Consider the following 19,882-nt stretch of genomic DNA (forward strand, 5'->3'; position numbering starts at 1 on the left):
CTACGAAATTCAACCTCCTCCTGCCTCGACATGTTGATCCCGGATCTCTAGTGCTGCAAACCCCAATCGCAACAACGCATTCTGCGGAAAACTATTCAGTAAAGCGTCCTCCATATTGCAGCACGGCCCCACCTACGTGTCGCAAACTAAAAGCATGGCACTGCCATCGCACGGTGGCAATTCTGGTTTGCAAAGCGCAGGCCTGCCTGGCTGCCTGCCTTGCACACGCCCGCGCACAATAACGAGTGCTTTCTTTCTCCTGATTCTCCTGAGAGACGCCGGAGAATGAGCACGCCGTGCGCGTCGCCGCTGCTTCGCGCTTTGTCGGCAGTGGGGTAACCGCAGAAAGTGTATGCTCGTGCCAAAATAACAAAATCTGGGGCAAAATTTCTATATAGTCCGGGGCAAAAACTAGTTATATTAAGGGTGTCTTCCACTGTTACTTTGTTACATATACGTCGCAAATACATGTGATATGGTGGTTTTGGGACTTTAAACACCACAAATCAATCAAGCAAATACATGTGCTTTTATGCAGTAGCGGGGAAGAGAAAAACATTGTTATATCAAGGAATTTTTTACATGGAGGTTCGTTATAAGCAGGTTTAACTGCATCTCAGATCTTGTAGTTTGCTGCTGCTGTTAAATTTCTGGTGGCCGCTTTGCTTTTTGGGTTTTTTCTTCCGCCCTGAACATTTTCTGTGCTTAATTCCCTCCTTCCCCCCCCCCCTGAACTTTTCATCGGTCGCCCACAAAACAAGAAAAAAAGTGCCAGGATCCTCTTAAAAAGTACAGTATGAGGTAATCAATGGGTATTGCCCACTATATCTCAGTAAATACAAAGTGAATGCACACTGAGTGCCGAGTGCACGTCTGCTTTGTGCTTCTTGCTGCAGTGTCAGGTGCTCTATACCCTTATCCTACAACTTGCCTCGTATGCTTGTTATTGCTTGTTTTGATGCCACAAAGATTTGAAAGTTTTATGTTGATGGAGTTTAATGGAATTCGGGGGTGGCCATGTGACAGGGATATAAGATAATTGCACATTAGTCCAAGACACTCCGAAACGTGATCGACCAGATCAAGTAACAATGTCGCGTGCCTGTCAGTTCGCTGACCGCAGCGGATATCTACCGGCGGGATGGCACAGCTTAAAGACAAAAATCTGTTGCCATAGCCAGCAACACTTCGCAGGAAATATAAATTTTCTAGCCAGCAAACGCAGCCTTGGTATGTAGGAACCATTAGGAACTAAAGCTAGAAGTGTACAAACTCGCAGTATGTCGAGTTTGTACGCTGCCAGCTTTAGTTCACGCCATGACCACGTTAGTTGCCGTAGCAATGCCACATGCGATAGATATTCGGTGCCGTTGCCAGGCCAACGGGGGCGTGCCATTGTTACTGTATCTGGTCAAACGAACCTTGCAAGTGAGCCAAGAAGTTGTGCCCTAAACCTTACCCCCTTCATGAAAAAAGTCACAGTTTTGCTGCAAGGGCGAAGCAATGAATGCGATGGCAACAATTTGGAATGGAGAACGGCTAGCAGATCGAAACGGTGCAGCGCGCTGCTCATGCACGAATGACACACGAAAACAAACACAGGACAAGAGCTAACAAACAACGTTTACAGCGCGATGCTTAACGTGGTGTTTAAACAAAAATGACACACGAAACGTAATCACAGGTACTGATATGAGTCGAACTATACAACAAGTGTTCCAGTTGTTACTTCGCTGAGTTTGAAAAGCGTGCTATTTTTGCAAACGGGGCCTGCCCATTGAGGAAAGTGATTCTATGTGTGCCCGGCAACTAAATGAAATATTTCCAGTGAAAGCGAAAGCACGCGATTCTCCCCACTGAAGGATAAGTGCGCGCGCACAAGTACCTAACCTGCCCACCCCCATCCGCGGGACAAAGTACGCGTGGGAGATAAGCACACGTTGGTGCATCGCAACTAGCTGAGTGCCGAGCGCAAGTGGCGTTTTTTTGTTCTTTTTTTAAGTTTTTGTATATATACATACATGCCGCGGCCATGGCAAAAGCCAGCCGAGACTGTCCATATAATTGCTATCACAATAAAAAAATGGGGAGGGGGGTAGTGGTTTGAAAAATTATTGGTTTTGTTCTAACCTGTGCTAAAACACCACTTAAGCCACATTCGCTGCATTACTTGGGTGGCTTGCAGAAAAGCATTTTAAGATTTTGAAGGGGCCTATAGCATAAGTTTCTAAGCGCAGCACAGTTTGTTCAATTACTGATGCGTGTACACGCTGCGTAATTGTGGGTACTAATATAATCGCTGACGCCTAAAAAAATCACTGGCAAAGTGATTTGGAGTACTGTATGGCATTTCTGCAGCCGTAAAAAAAATCAAATAAGACTGTGGGCCAGTTCTTTTTTTTTTTAGTTTTACAAATCTCATGTTCATCACCTTGGGAGATCCACATGTGAATCCTCAGACTCTTGTTAAACAATTAGTGGGAGCTAGTCAAGCTGTTTTAATACAGCTTTTACTCCCGCTATCCTTCATGTAGTCTCAGACATGAAAATAAAGATTCAATTCAATTTGAGAGGTGTGGCGCATTCTAACGTGGACCTCTTCATTGTTTGCTGAGTGGGGTGATTAAAGAAAATACTACTTTTATTGAAATAGCAATGCTCATATTCACTCTGCACGATGTAGGGAATGTTTAATGGCTTGTACATATATATTTTTTAAATCTAAGCCTTGTTTCCGAAATTGCTTCTAATTTGGTCTTTCGTAAGAAGAAATTAATGTTTTTTTCCTGTAACCTGCTCCAAATTTGGATTGTAGTGCTCGAAAAGTAACATTTTGCTGCTCTCATAAATTGCTCAATTCGCTTTCGGTTGTTGCAACCCTGACCAAGTTATTTTGAGATCATATGGCATTCTTCGGCATGGAGATCCTGATGGATGGCGGCTTGAGCCAAGACAAGCTAAGCTGAGATTGAAATTTAACACAAACTTCACAAACTTTACTGGGTACGACAAAGTACAATCTGGCTAAAAATGTCATTGGCCTTCTTTTGCACTTTTCTGCCTTTAATTTCACTCACAAAAGCTACGTGAAAGGCAGGAACCACAATTTAATTACTGATGCTGCTGGCACGTACAGTTGAGTGCAGAACATAGAGAGCCTGGTGGCTTTTGTACTCTGACAATAGGTGGGCACACACGTTAGCATCTTCACCATCACTTTTGTCTCAATTTCATTTGCGTTGTCAGTCAATAGAACTGATCCTCTCTATCGCAACAATGTCATCTGCGGTGTTAAAGTCTTAAAGGTGCCCTGCAACACTTATTCAGCATCGTCAGAAAGTGCTGCCGATTGGTAGTCGAAGCATCCGAGGACATGTGCGCCAAACATTATGACTCTGCATGTGGCCTGTAATTTACAATTCTCAAAGTCTGCTAGAAATCGCTCGCTCTTCGCTATGCAAACGACCCCATATAGCTGAATTACTGCACGACACACCTTAAGTCCACAGCCGTTGGCGGACTTTAGCTGTACAGCTAATGGGGCCACCACAAAATGCCGCCGCGTATCTGCAGGCGCTTTCACAGTCATACCAAAAATAAGTTCACCGAAAAAATTAAATCGAAGTCCTGACGCGCACTGACAAAGCAATGCATTTTCTTGACCCCTTGTAATCCCCTTCCTGCATAGCTTTCAGGGCATTCGCTAGTACGAGAGGAGAGAGAAAGCACTCTAAGCATGTGGCGAATCTCTGTTACTCTGATCATACTCGATGGATTCTAAAAAAACCTTTCGCAGGCGATTACTTAGGCGGCAAGTTTTTTTAATGAAGCCATTAGATGATCACTTGGAAAAGTGCTGAAGGGCCCCTTTAAAGGGGCCCTGCAACACTTTTTGAGCATGGTCAGAAAAGGCTGCTGATCGGTAGTAAAGGCTCCCAACAACATGCGAGCCAAATATCATAGCGCAGCACACGACCTGGAATTCACATTAAATTGTGAAAGTCATCTAAAAATTGCTTTCTCTTCTCTCGACAAATGATGGAAGATGCTCAAAAATCACTCCTATAAAGCCCATCTATCAGCCATTGGCTGATTTGAACATGGCGCGCTTGCTTGTTACAGAGATCGCCGCAACTTGTCCACGCGTGCGCGTGCAATCACACTGACGAAGCCACACATTCGAAGAAAAAAGAGAGAGAGAGAAAGTGCTCAAGGTCACGAGGTGACCCAACGTATTTTCATCGCCCAGCCATCCCTTCCTGCTTAGCTTCCAGCGTTTTCTTTGGGATGAGAGAAGAGAGAATGCAATTGCAGCATGCGACAAATCTTTGTAACTCCACTCGCACTGGACAGATTCTTAAAATTTGTGGTGTTGAATTCTTGAGGCAATAAGCTCTTCCAATGAATTCATTTTATGTTTAGTTGAAAAAGTGTTTCAGGGCCCCTTTAAGCCAAAGCTTGAGTTGCAAAATTCTTTTAGCCTTCAATCCCCAAGTTATGATCAGGTTCTTGAGTTTCTGCCATGAGATCTGCATGCAATGCTGATAAAAAAAGAACATTTGCAAATCTATACTTGTGTTGTTCCAACCATTCTGCCAAGGTGTTTGCGAACACTCTTGATGTATACCTGCACTAACCATCAGAACAATTAGGAAGCCTTCTCGATATGGTCAATTTGTTTTAAGATCATTTCACTGCAAGTGTGACATTTAAACAGCTGCCTAGCATCAATTCCTGCAGTTCCTAGCAAAAGACCTATTCGACATTATGCCTTCAGGCACTGATATCAAACATGTCCCATGTGGGCCGCACACGGCAGTCTTCATTGTATACAAGTGTACAGTAAAACCTTGTTGATTCAAAGTCCCCGGGGCCACGAGAAATCTTTGAGTTAAGCGGGTTTTCGAATTAACAGAACATACAAAAAGGGGGATGCAAGGATCTTGGAATTATTTGAAGTCATCAGGGCTGGTTGTTTGCTGTACCGGCTAGTTTGCGGCTCCATAAAATGCTTTCTAGCAATTTCTGGTCTTAATTTTATCGCAAACACGGGGGACCAGCAGGCCTCGCTGCTGCCACTGAAAAAAAAAAACAAAAACAAAAAAAAAAACAGCGCTGTCATGACCAACTAAAATGTGCACCTGTGGAAAACAAGACATCTTCACTGCATCACAATTATGAAATGCGGGCAACATTTCGCCTGCTCCTTGCTACGTCAGCACGTCATGATGCGACCATTCGTTCATTCTTTCTAGTAAAATAAAGAATTTAATAATGGCCAGTGTGACCAAATTCGCGATGTGTTTTGGCTGGAAAACATGATTCTTGAAACTTTGGAAGTTAGTTTTCGAAGTAGGTGTAGCAGGCAAGAACTCCACCAGCAGTGCAAGTGCGCGAATTGCTGGAGCAACCGGCAGTTGAAGGTTTGCATACATCGCATATTCTGCCAAACTGTCAAACTGTTCTTTATTAATTGCTTTACGATCCAAGAAAGAATGGGTAAATCATGACGCACTGTCGTTGCGAGAAGCATTCCACATGCTGCCTGTGCATCACAAACGTGTTGCTGTGAACCACGTCTTGTTTTCCCAAGCGCACATTTCAGTCGATTATGGAACCTTTTCCTTTTTTTTTCTTTTCTGCACTGGAAGCAGCGAGGCTGTGTTGCTTCAGCTGCAGCTTCTACTCATTAGTATCACTAAGCTGCATTGCCTTGTGGCTCTTAAGGGCCATCGTTTCCACAAATTAGCGGTGAAATCGGCATCGGGAATCAACGCATGACACCCAAAGTTTTCGAATTAACCGGACTGGTACTGACCGGCTTTTCAAATGATCCACTCAAACTTACATTGTGAAATACGAGACTGAGGAAATATTTCAAATTAAGTGGAATTTAGAAATAACTGAGTTTGAATTAACGAGGTTTTACTGTATAAGTGGGTTCATTATCTACACAGACATGACTGGTCTTAACCTTAAGCATTCTTTTTGTGTGGCACCACATGTGGCACCCTTTGTCGAAAAATAATCGTGGCACAAAAATTTCAAAATGTGTGAATCACCCAATAGGTTTCAGTCATTGGATATTAGTATCGAAATGTTACACCATATCCCCGTCATAAATGACCCGTATGTGAGATATTAGAAAGGCCTTCTTTCAGTGGGCATCATACGCTGACGTTTTGCTGAAGCCCCCTCCCCACCCACTCCAACCTTCTTTGCTGTCCCTGCCTTTGCAGGACACAATTTCATCATTGTGGGCCGCTTGCTAGGGCGAGTTTCAGACTCCTGCTTTTGGGTGCCCTCTATGAAATCCGCTGTTTTAATATTTGTGCAATAAACTTACACTCGCCAAGGTAAAAATGAAAGTAAATAGGCAATGAAGTTTCAAGCCCCGTACGGGTCCCTTGATCACAATGAAGATGCCAGCATGGGCATGCGGCTATTTATTTTATATAAATAGCCGCATGCCCATGCTGGCATCTTCATTGTGATCAAGGGACCTGTATGGGGCCCGAAACGTCAATGCCTGTTTACTTTCATTTTTACCTTGGCGAGTGTAAGTTTATTGCACAATTTGTTACCTCGCCAGACGATGGTTTATCAAACGCTTGATTATAGCTGTCCTAATATGTAGCAGTCAGCTTTTGTTTTGTGCTGCACACTTTGGTGGTTCACTGCTTGTGCTGCATAAGCCCAATAGAGCAGCCTTCAGAGGCCCACACGAGGGAGTTCATTATGTTCTCACATTTGATCCACAGCTGTCTCCCTATGCTTCTACATACTACTTGTTATTTATAGTGGAGATAAGCCCCACAATTTTGTTTCACATGATTTGATGGCCCACATTGAAACTTCAAGGCCGACCCGCCACGGTTGTCTAAGGGGTTAAGGCTCTCAGCTACTAACCCCAAAGTCGAGCGATCTAATCCAGGCCAAAGCGAGAATGCTTGAAGCCCGTGTGCTTAGATTTAGGTGCACATTAAAGAGCCCCGGGTGGTTAAAATTTCCGGAGCCCTCCACGAAGGTGTCTCTCATAATCATATCATGCTTTTGGTATGTTAAATCCCAACAGTTATTATTATTTAGTGTCAAGACCTTTGAGGCAAACTGACTTTCATCTCACAGTTTCAACTCCTGACTCTGGCAGCCACGTTCCTTTACGAATGGAATGCGCTCATGTTCTATTGCTGCTTGGTGATTCAAAACACCCTGGAAACGTTATTTTGCCATTGGGTACCACAAGATAAAAACTATTGTGGGATGTCATGGTAACAATGGCCCATGGCTACAGTGTACATTGTTCTTTTCTTCTGTTTTAAAAATTTGCAATCAAGCAATTGTATTTTTCTAAGCATGGCAGCTAATCTGCTGTTGCATCTGGAATACAGAATCTGATTATATATTTGTAATGCTGCAAAGTGATTTGGGAACTGAGCTTAGAGATTTACAGGTACTGTCCACAATTTTTGCCACTTCCAAAGGTTTCATTTAGCGAGCTTTTCATTGTAGTGCGTATTTTTTGTCATAAAGCAGCTGCTGACTGGAATGTCCTCTTTCTGCACAGCGCCTAACCAATCAGCCAGATGTTCTCCAGTGGCTTATAGAAGCAGCAAATCATATTCTTGGTGGCTTCATGCTGTGTGCTGGAAAAGTAAGTGTATCTTGTCATAGAGGTTTTGTATGTATATTGATTAGTTAAAATATTAACAAGCGCATTACAAAGACCCATTCTATTAAAGGAACACTTAAGGCATATATTTAGTTGACGTTGATTGTTGAAATAGCGACCAAGAAACCTCGTAGTGTTACTTTTGTGCCAAGGAAGGGCTTATTGTGAAATGAAATCTCATTTCAGTGGTCCGCATCGGGTTAGCGCACTTCCAATTACACGCCTCAATGGAACGTCTGTCGTCACTGTTGCCGTGCACAACGTTGCCCAGCTTTAATGCGCAGCTGCTGACACTATAGTAGTAGAGGGAAAGTAGCGGGGGCCAAAGCAGCAACAACGGCCATTGAACAACTTGTAGCCCTGACCTTCAAGACTGCAAGCGTGCTTGGTTCAACTGGGCTTGCTAGATGGCTTGACCTATCCAGTTTAACTAGGCGAAAATTGAATTTTTGAACCACTCATGCCATTCCCCATAATAACGTCCGGCGGTTTTTTTTTCATCAAACAGAAACGAACAAGAAGCATTTTATTGTGCCTTTGATGCACGGAAGGTTTTTCATTTCAGTGATTAATTAATTGTAAGCAATTTGTCTGTCATTCGGATCATTTTGCGAACGTTCTACTGTGGGGCATTTGTTCTTGTGCATTTATCTTAATTTTTCGGTAAGTAGGGCACTGCTGTTGATAATATTGTTGTTTTAGGCGTTATCATACATTGACCATTCACTCTGACGTAAATTTTTATTTGACTTCAGTGTCTCTTTAACGTGGTTGAATATTCAAACCATGTGAGGGGATTCAACTAATCTTGTCTCACTGTTTAACTGCGGAGAGCACTTGTAATGAGTGTGGTCCAATCATAAGAAAATTCTCACTCATGCTATTCTCACCGAAGAAATGATTGCCACCATCTGCAAGTTGAGGTGTGTAAAAACAGAAGAAGCATTGCGAAATGTTTGGCAGGCACTGTAAATAACCTGTTAAAAAAATTTTATACTTCGGAGTAAACTATCCTTGCATCAAATGACATGTAAACAGGTGATGCAACTATAGTTATCAAACCGACACATCAGCTTTTCTTAAATAATTAGCTTCGAATATAAAATAGAGAAATGCAGCTTCATGCATCCTCTTTTTCTTTCAAGCTGGACTTGCTGAAATGTTAGTTATTCTGGCCAAAATTTTGACTGTTTTGCTATCGACCAGCTGCACTAGATTATTTGCTTCATCCTCTTGGAAAACTAGGCACTTTCGCTCTCATTTACCGACTCCACTAATCTGCAGATTTGTTCTATGTAATTGAGTGTTCTTGAATGTTTAGCTTGGGCACACTTGTCGTGGGACGAACCTTTGAGCAATTGTGCAAACAAAACTGGGGTGACAGAATATGGCTCACCATTGCAGTAGAATAGTGTGGATACGTTTTTGGGTGGAAGGAACAGCAAAAGCCGTGCTAACTGGGAAAACCTATAGTGTCTCACCTGAATAGCAAGTCACTGATGCAGATTCAGATCATTTTTGCTGCATGTAGTTTGGGAGGAGTAGTTTTACTGACAGTGTAAACTGCAATGAACGTCAGCTTACTCACCAAATCATGTTGTAAAGCAGCCAATCACCAGAGTTCACTCAATGACCGTGAGCACCCATTGTCGAGAGGCTGGCTGCATTGAGAGAAAAAGTGTGCTTGCAGTCCCTTGCTTCATTATTTAGACTATGCCATGTTTTCAGGCGGATCACGTTTAAAATATATGTGTGATATATAACAAGGTGTGCTCTTATTAAAATTGGCATTTTCTCGGCTCCCCCAAACCACATGTGGGGTCCTGGATTAAATGGCACTCGCAACAGGCACTTGGTCAGAAAAGAGGGTACAGCCCTCCCCCCCCCCCTACAAGCCTCGGGCACACAAAAAGACATACTGTAGCTGTATTTAGTGTGCAAAATGATCTTCCTTTATAGTGCACTTTCATAATGAAAATGGCACATGTCAATTTGCTGAATTTCACTAGGAACAGATATGACGTACACAGGCCCTGTGTAAAACAACGCAAACTGACCACAACATGTGCTCAGATGCCATTGTGTCTCGACGATAACAATGCATCTGACTCCTCTGATGGGGGTGCTAATGCCGCATATGTGGTTTCCGTTTCATGTAATTATAATGTACAGACAAATTGTTTTCACTTTCATTTGGCTTCTTTTTGCCTCCCCCCCTTTCCCTTGCATTTTCCCCTCTAGCGAAGCTCTTATGCCCTTCTGTTCTCTACTTTACTTCTTCATTTCATTTCATTTTGTTTACCCTCAAGGCCATGTGGCATTATAGAGGGGAGTGGTTACAAGTTTACAAGGAACAAAATACAGCATAAAAATAAGTTATTCAACAAATAAAATCTACTCATTATACAATATTAGCTGTGTATATACAATGAATTCAATACAATATGAAAATAATACATAAAAATACATTACATAGTGCTTTGTACACTTTTTAATTATACAAAATTAGTTAATCCTTGATGGAAAAGATGGTTATTAGTAATAGTTACTACGTCTTCGGGTAGATGGTTCCAATCTGCTGATGTACAAAGTATGAATGATCGATAAAATCACTGCAAGCTGCATAATGCAATGCCACTCTTATAACAATGGTCGATACGGTGAGATATGTACTGAGGATTGAGGATTAGTTGGTCATGAAGGGCGGCATGATGGAATATTTTGTGAAAAGTGGCCAGGCGGGATATTTGCCGACGGAATGCAAGTGAAGGGAGGCCTAGGTTGGATTTCATTGAAGTTATACTGGCATTGCGATTATAGTTGGACAGTATGAAACGGATGGAGTTATTCTGTACAAGTTCTAGTGAAGTGATCGTGGTAAGGATCTCACACAGAAGAGGCATATTCGAGTTTGAATCTTACCAATGTTTTATGTAAGAGCAATTTTAATGCTGATGGAAAAGTTGCAACGTATATAGCCTAACATGCGATTGGCATTGTTAGTAATGTATTCGATGTGAGGTGCCCAAGATAGGTTTGTCGTGATAAGAACACCCAAGTATTTATACGGGTTGACCGGATTGAGCGGGACGTTGTTTATGTAGTATGTTAGCGAGGTGTTGGGTGATCTTGTTACGCGCATTACGTTACATTCGTCAATGTTTAAGTCCATTCGCCATGTGCTGCACTAGGCTGCTACGATGTTGAGATCAGATTGAAGTAATGAAATGTCGTTATCACAGGTTATTTTACGAAAAATGACGCAATCATCTGCAAAAAGATGAATGTTAGAAGAAATAGAAGACGTGAGGTCATTAACATAAATAAGAAAGAAAAGCGGACCAAGGACTGACCCTTGCGGTACTCCTTGCGGTACTCCCGATGGACCGCAGCAGATGACGAATTGTGATTGTTAGCAGTAACGTACTGAATGCTGTTAGATAAAAAACACTCAATCCACTTCAGTAAATTATTGTCAAGGTTTAGTAGGCTCAATTTGAAAAGTAGTAGTTGTTGACAGACTTTGTCAAAAGCCTTACTAATGAAAAGTAGTAGTTGGTGACAAACTTTGTCGAAAGCCTTACTTAAGTCTAAAAAATAGACTTCTGTTGGGGAACTGAAGAATGTGAGGAAAATACGAAAGGACGAACACTTTTTGTTGCTTTCTTTGCTGATATAGCCAGCCCTTTCTCCATCTACAGGCTAGGGATGAGGGAGATGCCAGCTTTATGCACTGACCTTTCAAGGCATATCGAAAGCAATTAGCTTTCGATATGCTTCGAGTCTTTAGGCCAGAAAGTTCTCGCTCTTTTTTTTTTTATTTTGCTTTCTCTTGTTCGCCTGAATGCCCCAATCAAGACTGTGTGTTGCGCAGAGTCTCCGTCGTTGTTTGTTGTTGCGATAGTTCGATTATCATAAGAAGCCTGTTACATGGTTTGTCTAAAGCAGATTTTTTTTGCATTGTGTCTAAACCAACCACCCCCGTGTTGTTTGTCTTAAGCAAGAATTCATCTTAGCAGAGTTCGTCTTAAAGGGAGTTCACTGTAGCAACGTTTCTCGTATGTGTGGTAATGGAAACTTCTAGGGATGTCTAATAATTGTTCTGAGGTGGGGTGCTCAAAACCTACAAAAACTTGCCCGCAACACAGTTTTACTCATGTAATGCTAGGCCTTATGAGAAAGAGCAACAGAAGTAATGGATCGCCGCCGTGCGTTAGGACAGACGAGCCGCTCCAACATTGTGCGAGTTGATGCACCACTTCTTGTTCTCAAGCTTTCGTTCTGCCAAATCAGCACTCGTTGGATGCACTCAATCATGTAGACACGGGTAAACGAAGACAATTATTGCAGTTTAAGCATGTGTGAGTTTGGTTCGACCACCCTGCAAGGGCACTCTGCTTGAATGTTCTGTATTTATTATTTACAGAAACATCAATGTGGCAGTCGTTGACTTCAGAAAGAACAAGCAGTGGTTTAGACGTTGCATTTGTAATGAAATCAAATCGAATGTTCACTATGAGCTCCACCTTATATCTGGGCCTTGTTATGCTGGTCTGCGTGAAGCCCCTATCATATTCACCAGCTTGACGATTCACTCCCCCTAAACAGCAGCGCTGACGATTTGTTCTCCTTTGCAGTATAAGGTGATCACATGTCTCCTCGGTGATCCTCTTCAAAACTCGTCACTGCTCCCATGGCATCATCTATTGATACGTTTCAACAGTCCAACTGACCGCACCACATCATTAAACGTCTCCTCTGCCCTCTGGTTGAGCGAACCATGTTATCCCTTGAGCAACAGACCTCACTAACTGATGCCTCAATGACTGACCCTCCATGCCTCCGTCGCCACGCCCTTGGGTTCGGGCTAGGAAGCCAGAGAAGCTTCTGCATGATTTATGTATGCATTGCACAGTGAAGGCTGCGGGAAAAGGGCCACATCCTTCTCACAGATTCGTCTTGTGAATCAGACGAATCTGATTCCACTTTGATTTCTCGAGTTCTCGTGTGTTGGGGCTCAGGGGTTAGGGCCATTCCATGCGTTCCCTGCCCAGCCGCAGCCAAGCAAGGGGAAATGAGCGAATCGGTAATGCTCTTTCACCCTCTGCTTGGGTGCGGCAGGGGTCCAGGAACGTGCGTTGCGGCTGTGCGGGTAGCGTATAGAATGGCCCTTAGAAGGATCCTACTGCAGCCTCCAGTTTGTTAGGACCGGCTCCGGCCTGTCTCGACTGGTAGCTGGCCCTCGTCACCGGACCCATCTTTTCTAGTGAGGAAACATACTTTTGCAGGACAGACGGAGGTGTATTTACATCTCATCAGGATAGAGAAGAAGCGAGTAATGTCTTAGGCTTATATAGCCAGCGTCGGACAACCCTACGGCATCCTGTGTCTGCAGCTCCCGCCAGTCAGATGGCTCGACGACCCAGCGACCAGGATGAGAGTTCGATTGGGTGAAAGAGGAGGGAAGAGTGTCATTGACCTCCAAGGGTGCAGGTGCTTATCCAGAATGACTCCCAATGGCTTTGTACACGCATTGCTCATGGCACTCCCTGAACCTTTGTTTCAGTGATGCCTCAGCTGTTCCAAGACATTCATCGGGCCTTTGGCACAATTAGTTAAGTGTGCCCTTTCTTTTGGGTGTCACCCAAAAGGCCAGCAGTCCAGTGAAAAAACATATAGAAGCATCTAAAATGTCGTTGGACTGGCTGCGTCGATATTGTGAAGCAAGGTGGGTGGAACGTCATGACTCAGTTGCATTTTTGGAGAAGCGCTTTCCGAGATAGCATCCTCAGTTGAAGAGTTCATTGACACCATCCATGACAAAGAAACAGCATCCACCCCTCATAGCCTCAATCAGCGAATCTGTTCACCCAAAATTCTTATATGCCTCGCTGTTAGTGAGACATTCCTAGGCCTCAAACACCACTTTTCTGTGTATATGCAGAGCCCATATATTTACATGGGCTTCGCCTTGGAGCAGGTTGACTCGGTGCTGACTAAGCTGGAAGAGATGGGAACTAACACGGGGCAGAATGCCACAAAATATTCTCTCTATGTCAAGACAGAGCAGTGGAGTTCAAAGTGAAGTGCGGGATTCCACGGGTGGTAGGAACACAGAGGTGTAACTCACAAGAGTGTAAGCTTGGGCAAGTCGGTGCGTAGTCATATTTGCAAGTTTTTTCAGCGCACGAACATAGGAAAAAAGGAACAGGATAGACAGAAAGAGCGCTGACTTCCAACTAGCTAAACTTGCAAATAATGAACACAAAGATACTGGGAAAACTACGATTGTAGATATGACAACAGCTCTGTTACGATATGACAACAGCTCTTATTCCTACACTAAAAGGTGAATGGGAAATCTGGAAAAATAAATGGAAAGCCATACAAGAGGGGTAATTTCCCCGCTTTGCGACGAACACTTTAGCTGAATGCGACAAAGCCCTCTTCTCGAACATTTACACACTCCTCAAGATATTGGCAACCGCTGGAGACGCAGCTTCTTGATATTGAAAATAGTGAGAACGAATTTGAGGAACTGGACGGCTGAGGAACGGCTTGATGGTCTGGCTGTAGTATCCATTCACTGTATACAAGTCAGTGTTGACGAAGTTATAGCTGTGTTTATGGAGAAACCGCGATGCATGAAAATTGTAGCATGAACTGCTTTCTTCGGCTAGGCTACATTTTTTTTTTCTTTTACATTGGCCTTGACTATATGGTAAAGCCAATTCTTTAAAATTGCTTGCTATAATTAATTTTAACATTCTGCCTTTTTTGCGTCAGGGAAGCGTCCGTGTTTTAGTTCTTTGTTCAAAAATTCCTGCCATAAAATGGAAAATGGCTCCCGTTCTTCTCGCAGGTCTGTTGTTAAGACAGAGTCTGAGAAGTGCGGCCGAGAAAGCATCGGATATTTTTTTTTTTTTGCTGCACATGCGTAAGTGGATGACCGGTTCCCTTGCGATTCCCCCCCCTTTTTTTGTCACATGTTTTCCTATTAGTGAATGGGCCTTCTTGGTTGACATTATTTGGTAAGAAAGCATTCTTATGCACACGCACTAGCTCTACTGCACTGTCAAAATAAATTTGCTTTTCATCGCTGATTAACTCACCTCTTGTGCTGCATTCCATTTTGTTCTCATTTTCTTCTAACAATTACGCATCTTCTATATTCCCTGGCAACTTTCTATTTGCCATGAAAAGACTTTCTTTCGAACAATTAGGCCACCCCCTGAAAAAAAAAAATCCTGGCTACATGCCTGACTCGCACACGTATGCTGCATTATGCTTAGCCACCCTGAACCCAACAGGGCCAGTTAAGAATAGCCGAGAGATACATTTGTCTTGCATTGAGAATGACAGCTATTGCTTTCCTGGCTAGAGATCAGTGAGGGCTTGTGTGCAGCTGTGACGTTTTGTGGGGCTTTTGCTAGTGTTTCAGTAAATGCTTCGCTTGATGTCAGGAACAGTGACATCCTTCACCAGAGATTACAAAGTTTACCACCATGCATTAAACCACCTTTCCCTACTATGTTGAGAGCCTTCCCTTGTGAAAGTAAAACACGCTGCACAAGCCCTGTGCAGCTTGTGCTTGCATTATATAATGCCCGCTTCAGAGTTCTTCAGTCAAGCCACTTTGTTAAGCTTCCCTCCGTAGGCTCATTAATACAGACTTTGGAACTTGTCAGTGGCAAAACACAGGGCTGTTTGTCGATTTATAAGTCTGCGGACAGCAAAAGTATGAATGTGCATCAAGCAAAAGTCTCATCTCTGCTAAGGGCAGCACGTTGCCGCATGAAGAAAGATTAGGCTTCTCTTATTGAAAAACGCGACTTTAAAAAAACCTATTTACGAAGGATTTGCCATGCTCATGTTGTGCAGGACCCGAAAGATGCCCTGCACACCTACCGTGAGCTGATTGCCTACCTGCTGGACAGCAGCCACTACGACCAAATTACCAAGGAGCTGCAGTACAAAGGGGTCAGTTGGAGCTGGCAGGATGCCGTCGACCGAAGGCTACATCGTTAGCCACCTCCATTCACACTATCTGCAGCTAGTTGAGGCTGATGGTAGCTCAATTGAGGCAGTAAAGGTTCAATTACTCGCCGCTGTAGTACTCATTGCAGTGGTTCTAACACGAGCACATGTTGCAGCGTTTCGGGAACTAAATGTCTAGACATCCTGGGCAAGCTTTTGTAGTACAGTTAAACGCCTTTACATGAGGCATGCTCCGGGCAGCAATTCTTGTCTTTTATATGAGATATCTCTTATAAACAATGTACCTCGTACGCACTTTCCTATTCCTCGTACTTTACTGTAGGCCCACTGGTGTCCCTTATACCCATCTGTCTCTTATATCAGTGTCTCTTGCAAAGGGCTTTGACTGTATTAAGACACGGTCAAAAATACACTATCTGGCTGTGAAATTTGTGCAATTGGTAAGCACTAATTGTTTTTTTTTTAAGTACTTGGAATATGAGCTTCACTTTTTGCATAAACTGAAGAGGCACAATGGCAGCTAACCATTCAGCTGCTTGTGATGCATGCTGAATTATTGTTGAGCCTCTTGTAATCATTACGAAAAAGGGAAAGGCCTGAATTTAATAAGACAAAGCCGTATCAATTTCGTGGTGCGAAAGGTGGCACAGTCGAAGGAGCATTTAATTGCGGTGTCCGGAGGAATAAGCAAATACAAGTGGTAGGAGATTCTATTAAAGTTGAACCCCTTTGTAAGAAGTGCTGATGTAGCAGACTGTTGGATAAAAGAAATACCATTGTGGTTAAAGCAGAACAGGTTCACTAAGAAATGTGGACGTGGTACTGTGCTCATTGGAAACACTGACTATAAAAGGGACAACTTCTGCTACCCGATGTATGTCGCTTTTAAAGCGGTTCGACTGTACCTGCGCATTACACTACCAGTTGTGCTACAGCAGTGGCTCTTTCCAAACACTCGTATTTTTGGCTATGTGAGTATTCAGTTTTGGCTATGTGAGTATGTGAGTATTTTTGGCTATGTGAGTATTTAGTTTCTGCGTCTAATCATGACCCTAATGAACCATAAAAAGTAATGGGCACTTTTCTAGATAAACCATTACAGCCAAGCCAACCTTCAACAATACTGGAAGTTGTCAGGAACTACTTCATTCCAGCGGAGCTCAGGCTGTGACGAGTAAGATGAAGCCGTCCCACTGATGATGACGCATACAGACGAGGTTGATGATCTGATGAAGAAGATGAGTCACTCATGTGTTGTTGCACACACACTAATCCTATCTTGCAGTGGAAGCAGCTGCTTGGCTGCATGAGAGTACACTCAAACCTCATTATAATGAAGTTGCATCTTGCACAAAAATAAGTTTGTTATATTCGAAAGTTTGTTATAAATGTTTATTACTAACATTATATCTATTGCAAGGCTATTCTTAATTAACTTCATTATAATCCATATTTTGCTATATCCGGTTTCATTATATCGAGGTTCGAGTGTACTGTGAAATACAGTGAGTATATGGAAGAACCTTTTATGCATTCGAGATTGGTCCATCATTACGGGTTGATGTGGCAGGAAACAAGGGTAGACGAGTTGGCAGGCCTCAGACAGCCGAGTGTTGCCATACCCAATTTAGGGGGATGCACAGTAATGATTATGTTGTTGTTGGCATAAGCATGATATTGTTCACGGTTGCTGCAGAATGTAGTTTCGCTTGCACCGAAGCACACTGGCTGTACATGTAGCTTCAGAACACCATGGTTGTCATCCACGATCACATGACTAGTGACGACAAGCAGCAGTTTCGTTTTGAGTGCTACGTCAGAAGCATGGGGAGAGTTCGTAAACTCTACCGTGGCTCGCACTTGAACCAAACCCGCCAGCTGCATTGGGGTGGATAAACAATCACATACAGGGCATCTCAAAGGGGAAAGATCACGATGTGCACAGATAGCGGAAACCATGTATGAGGGGAAGACGCGAGTCTAGCGTTGCACCCACACCACTCTGGAAGTCACAAGCCAACTAGTCAAGTTGCCATCTGAATTGAGATCCCTGGCAATTCAGATGAATGGCAACGAGGAAGTTGCCATCCCTGGCAAACTCTTTGTGTCATAGCACTCATGAAAAGTTCAAGTGGTATTACCCAGGAAAGTTATTCTCTGTGGCTAGCCATTTTTTGCATTGTTTTTATGGGCAGCTGATAGGAAGTTGAAAATTTTTTTGTTGGAGCGTTGTTCTTCTTACTAGAATTCAACTGTAGTGTCAGTTGTGTTGTCTCATTGGACAACACCAATACACCGTTCTAGAAATTTTGGATTCAGAAGGTGTGTCTTGTGCTCAGCTGCTTAAGGTATAACAAAAGATGCAATGTGACAATGAAATGAACTGTGTTATGTTGCGTACTTTCCCTCTCAATAGGTGACCGATTTTGTCCTCAAAGCAGCCGTATTACGCAGGTGGTGTGCCCGACGGTGTATGATGTAGTGATTGACTATGTCCTTCTGGATGCCTTTGATGAACTCAGCAGCCCGCCGCAGTCAGTTGTGGCTGTTATCCAGAACCGGTGGCTGACTGCAGGGTTCAAGGAAACAGTGAGTATGCTGGTCTCTGCAATCAGCTGACAGGCTGTGGCATCTTGGGTTTTGTGCGGGCATTACTATTCATGCTGCCCTGTAAACATGCAATAGCACCTCATTAAGTTTTAAAAGGAAGTACTTTGTCCACTGTTTCTGTCAACATTATGATGAAAAGCTGGAATATAATTCAAAAATTTATTTTTTTGCCGAAAAATACAGCAAAATGTGGAGTCTCATTTTGTTTTTATTGGTCATTGCAGGAGCCTTGCAGCTATGGGTGGTTAAAGCCAATGCAAACGTTTGACATTGGCAGCAGCACAATGTTTTGGCAGGGGAATTTATAGTTTTGTTCAAAATCACACTCTGAATGTGTGTCTGCAGTGCAAAAAAGTTTGTCTTAAATTAATCATACCAACTAGCTCAACTCTCGCCTCTAACACTGTCGTTGTTCCTTGTGCTGATCGGCTGGGAAAAAATGCACCGTTTAATGTTACACAATTTCTCACTTATTCATGCAAAGCATGGAAATTAAATTGCGTGCATTTTACTATGACTTTATCTCAAAATTCTCCTAGTTTCTTGGCACTAGTATTTCCTGGTTCCTGTGTTTTTGATAGGGTCTCTAGAAAAATGCATATCTGCTATGTCTCCCGGATTGTTCGGGAGACTCCCGTATTTCAACCGTTTCTTTTGTTTGTATGGTTGTCATGAAAATCACGTGGAAATCGAAATTTCTGTGTGTGATCTGGTCGCATTGACAAAAACGCAGGTCAATCTGCTCCAGGCTTTTTGCAAACCCATCGCATTTAATTAGAAACGAACTTAGGAGGCATTCATCTAAACGTATAATAGAATCTAAGTGATGCGAAACCACGGCAGATACAAATTTGTGAGTGAAATTTTCCAGCCAAATTCCACTGCGTTCATTGGGCCAAAATTCAAATGTCCCAAACACTCATCCTAATCACAGTGGGTGATATGGACTTTAGTACCGAAACCGCCTGAATGAAGGCCGAGAGCAACATGCTCAAAGCTTCGGAAGTACATGTGCTACCAGTGCACGCACTGTTTTCTACAGTGCATGTGGTTGTCATTGCCACAGCCACTGTGGATGGAACCGCAGTCATTCTTGACACAATCATGTATGGCGACGACTTTGTGGACAAGACCGCGGCAGATGCAATCATAGCATAAAACGACTTAGTTTTGAAGGCACGTGCGCAGCCAGTGCACACGGATTGAAAACGGAACTACCATTTGCTGCAACTGCCGCACACAAAAGTGTGGTTGTGGTGACGCGATAGTGATCTACGTGCTCCGAGGGCATGCTTCTAATGCAGCGGTTGATTAAAGGTATGAAAGTCCTTGAAAGGGCTAGAAGTGTTTTGGCATTATTTTTGAAAGAATCTAGTTGCGAGCAAAGCTTTGACCCGCACTTTCGTGGCAGCCAGCTGCGCTGTGGTAATGGTCAGGTGTGTCCTAGAAGACATACGAGAGTTGTTTTGATGGAAATAGATTTTTGTAGTTGCTTTGATGACGCGAAATTTCGGGAGTATTTATGCTCCCACATTGAGACTCTCACCTTTGTGGGAAACCCCACCCTCGTGTGTTCTTCCACCCCTAGCCATTTCAGACCGC

The 19,882-nt window shown here is 43.2% G+C and overlaps 1 protein-coding gene across 3 annotated transcripts in view; it reads left to right on the top strand.

Annotated features, from left to right (window-relative positions):
• Positions 1 to 19,882, top strand: part of Miga (mitoguardin) — a 109,697-nt gene that overhangs the window by 63,549 nt on the left and 26,266 nt on the right. For all 3 annotated transcript variants that reach the window (XM_075880756.1, XM_075880758.1, XM_075880757.1), the window contains 3 exons: positions 7,568 to 7,654; positions 15,554 to 15,652; positions 18,125 to 18,259. In XM_075880756.1, the coding sequence (XP_075736871.1) occupies positions 7,568 to 7,654; positions 15,554 to 15,652; positions 18,125 to 18,259 (321 nt within the window). The remainder of the gene's footprint in view (positions 1 to 7,567; positions 7,655 to 15,553; positions 15,653 to 18,124; positions 18,260 to 19,882) is intronic.

Source organism: Rhipicephalus microplus, chromosome X, assembly GCF_043290135.1.
Source record: "Rhipicephalus microplus isolate Deutch F79 chromosome X, USDA_Rmic, whole genome shotgun sequence".
Taxonomy (NCBI): Eukaryota; Metazoa; Arthropoda; class Arachnida; order Ixodida; family Ixodidae; genus Rhipicephalus; species Rhipicephalus microplus.